Source organism: Nicotiana tomentosiformis, chromosome 2, assembly GCF_000390325.3.
Source record: "Nicotiana tomentosiformis chromosome 2, ASM39032v3, whole genome shotgun sequence".
Classification (NCBI taxonomy): Eukaryota; Viridiplantae; Streptophyta; class Magnoliopsida; order Solanales; family Solanaceae; genus Nicotiana; species Nicotiana tomentosiformis.
This window is the reverse complement of record NC_090813.1, coordinates 172272769-172276798: the sequence shown is the minus strand read 5'-3', so window position 1 is coordinate 172276798 and position 4030 is coordinate 172272769. Positions and strand designations below refer to the sequence as shown.

Sequence of the window (4030 nt, the reverse complement as noted above, 5' to 3'; positions counted from 1 at the left end):
AAATAATTACTATAAAGAAAAATATTATAGTATATTTTTTGTTATTTGATTGAGGTTATTTTATACCAATAAGTTTATAAATTATGATAATTTTCTTCACCGATTAATTAGTTTATTTGTTTCACTCTTCAATTTTAATTTTATCCTGTTTATATAAGAATTAAGTTATATATATCGACAATATAATGAATTTCTTTTATAATATTTTCTGAAACTGTATGAATACAAAGTATTCATGGACTGATTTTCTTTTAGTGTAATTCAACATACTATATTAGGTTATTTACAATTTATTTTAGATATGGACCAATACGTGTTACATAATAGAATGAACTATAATTATCGCATAAATTAATCAGAAGGAGTAAATATTTTTGACACCGTTAATGTTCAAAACTTAAGCTATTACGTTATGCACGTTTATTTCTTTTTTTTGTTTGTGATGATAGCTAAATCAAAATTTGTGGACCTCAACATCCGATAGCCCACCACTTTATTTTTTGTGCTCTTTTTCCTATTTTGTTGTATAGAAAGCAAATTTTATTGTTAGTGTAAATATTTTATAAAATAAATTTAAGAGCCTCTCAATATGGTTTCGCCATAGGCCATGGGATCTGTTGAGCAACACATGTGTCCTTTCTTATTCTAACTCCTTTACATTTAAACCTTGTAAAAGCATATTAAAGACAATTTTCAGCAAGTATTGGCATGAGATAATACTTCAGCTGCTACTTTTTCTAATGTGAGGTTCCAAGATCCTTTCTCCCATAATTTGTTTTTTGAAATGCAAAGTGATTAGCACTTTTTAATGCCCGGCACACCTAATTAGGTGGTGTTCACAAATTGTGTCCTTTTTTATTCTAACTCCTTTAAATTTAAGACATTAACCTATATTAAAATTTGATTGTCTTCCTTTTGTAATATTTATTACCATAAACTACTAAATCATAAGCTAAATAAGCTTTTAAAACAAATCTATGATAGTCAAAGTGATTAGCACTTTTTAATGCCCGGCACACCTAATTAGGTGTTGTTCACAAATTGTGTCCTTTTTTATTCTAACTCCTTTAAATTTAAGACATTTGTTATAAATTCAATGTATGTGGATGTCACTTTCAATGTATGTAGATGTTCTCTTCGTAACTGTCTTTGGCAAATTCAATATCAAACGAATGAGTTCATTAATACATGTAACTTGAGAATGAGATTTGTAACCTATAAATAGGATGTTATTCTCCTATGGAATATATATAAGAATCATATTTGAAATAAGAAAAAGTTCCCTCCTCCTCTCTACATCTTTTATCTATTCTTGTCTTCTTCTCTTTTGGTGCTTTAGTTTATAATTATAATATTTATTTTATAACACGTTATCAGCATGAAGTTCTAACCAACTGAGGTTATCTGCTTCATCTGAATTTTATCTTCTTTCTAAAAGAGGTAGTCAATTTCTTTTCCGATTCAGGTATACATTCCTATGTTTATAACGTTTCTATTAGGATCTTCTTTAACCTGCAATTTAATTACCATATGCATAATTTATTTTGAATATGATTATAATAATTGCATTGGTATGAAAACAATAAGTTTCGGTTAAATTATTATTTCATTATATAAACTACGAAGAAGTTTAATCCTACACATAAATAAATAAGTATTAAAATTGAATTACAATAATTAGACTAATTAAGCCCACATCCAAATATTCTAACAGAATATGCATTTAGAAGGAATTCTTGCAAAATTTTCAAAAGGTTTAAATGTGTCTTCAATAAATTTATCACCTAAGTGTACAAACTAATTAATGACTTTAAAATTAACGACTGAACTATTAGATGAATCGTATTGAATGTTGAAACTTGTCAGAATTGATATCATCTAGTTTTATGCCTACTTAGCTTATTGAAACGTATTCTAAGTAGAACAAAATTATACTAGTACATATTAATTCAACTTATTTATTCTATAAAAATATACTTACATGTCTAAAGTTTTTGTGGGTAATATTAAATATTAATTTATCATCGCACTGCACATAATTGTTTGTTTGATAATTTTACATATAGAATATTAATACACGATTATATACTGCACTGAATTGATAATAATTCTTGTCATTCTAATTCACTTATTTCTATGATAGTTTTCACTATGTCGAATTTGTTAAAGCTTGAATTTATGGCACTTGACATCTCTGGGAATAATTATTTGCCATGGGTACTTGATGCTGAAATTCACCTTGACGCTAAAGGTCTTGGTGACACTATTAAAGAAGGAAATGAAGCATCAAATCAGGATAAGGCGAAAGCCATGATTTTCCTTCGCCATCATCTCGATGAAGGGTTAAAAAGTGAATATTTAACCTTGAAAGATCTATTTCAATTATGGACTAGTTTGAAGGAACGATATGACCACCTAAAGGCCACGATATTGCCAAGAGCTCGTCGTGAGTGGATGCACTTATGGCTACAAGATTATAAGACCATAAGTGAATATAATTCTGCTGTATAAAGAATAATTTCCCAACTAAAATTATGCGGGGAACCTATGAATGATGATGACATGCTAGAAAAGACTCTTTCCACTTTTCATGCCTCAAATATGGTGTTACAACAGCAATACCGTGAAAATGGCTTTAAAAAATATTCTAAGTTAATTTCATGCCTTTTGGTGGCTGAACAACATAATGCCCTTTTAATGAAAAATCATGATGCCCGCCCCACTGGATCAACTCCATTTCCAGAAACGAATCTAGAAACGATTGATCCAAAGTCTGAAAAAAGATAAAATAATTATCGTGGCCGTATAAATATACATGGGCGTGGCAAAAGGCGAATATAATCGCCATGGTGGTGGTCGTTATAAACAAAAGAACAATAAGGGTTCTCAGAATAATCCTTCAAAAGGCAAAGGTAATGTTTGCCACCGATGTGGTATGAAAAATCATTGGGCACGAATTTGTCGTACACCCGAATATTTTGTCAAACTTTATCAATCATCTATAAAAGGAAAACAAAATAAAGTCGAGACTCACTTGACTTTTCAAAATGATGTTGAGGCGGGCCCTATGAATAATCATAATAAAGTTGAAGTAAACCTTGCCTATAAAGATGATATTTTTGAAGGCCGTGCAGATATTACTCATTTAGAAGTTGGAGACTTTTTTGAGCATCCTAACTGAAGACTTATTATTGGAATTTTTTTAAGAATAAATGTATTTCTTTTTATGAAGTTCATATTTTGAATAAAACTTTTTATGTTGTCAGTATTTAATTTCATAAATGTAGTTTCTTTTGTTCTTAAATTTTTCAATATTACTTATGATGTATTTTATTTTCTTCTTGAAGAATATGAAAACTTCCTAGTCTTCAGTTGTCCGTATGAATAATAAAGAAGAAATATGTCTTCTGGATAGTGCTACGATGCACACCATATTAAAAGATAAGAGATATTTCGCTTATTTAATTATGAAAGAAGCCAATATCATAATAATATCTGGTAGTACAAAATTAATTGAGGGCTCTGGAAGAGCGACTGTATTACTACTAGGAGGAACTATATTGGCTGTTAATGATGCATTATATTGTAGTAGGTCTCAAAGAAACTTGTTGAGTTTCAAAGATATTCGCCAAAATAGCTATCATATTGAGACCACCAATGAAGGAAAGGTTGAATACCTTTATATTACTACAATAAAATCGGAAAAGAAGTATGTGCTTGAAAAGCTTCCCGCATTTTTCTCCGGATTATACCACACTAATATTAGTGTAGTTGAATCACATGCCATAGTAAACAAGGAGTTTACCAATGATTTTATTATTTGGCATGACCGGTTGGGCCATCCCGGTTATAATATGATGCGCAAAGTAATTGAGAATTCACATGGTTATTCATTGAAGAACCAGAAGATTCTTCAAACTAAAGAATTCTCTTGTGCTGCATATTCTCAAGAAAAATTGATTATTAGACCATCGGTAATTAAAGTTGGAGTTGAATCTCCTGCATTTTTGGAACGTATACAAGGTGATAT

General features: G+C 29.8%; 1 protein-coding gene across 1 annotated transcript; it reads left to right on the top strand.

The window, feature by feature from the left end:
- Positions 1-2151: 2151 nt before the first annotated feature.
- LOC104110307 (uncharacterized) lies at positions 2152-2511 on the top strand. The gene has a single exon (XM_009619770.1). It carries the CDS (start codon positions 2152-2154, stop codon positions 2509-2511), a length of 360 nt encoding a protein of 119 aa, XP_009618065.1.
- The last annotated feature ends 1519 nt before the right edge of the window (positions 2512-4030 follow it).

Bases quoted from the DNA above. Each gene is read 5' to 3' on its own strand.
- LOC104110307 (XM_009619770.1), top strand. From the start codon at position 2,152: ATGTCGAATTTGTTAAAGCTTGAATTTATGGCACTTGACATCTCTGGG.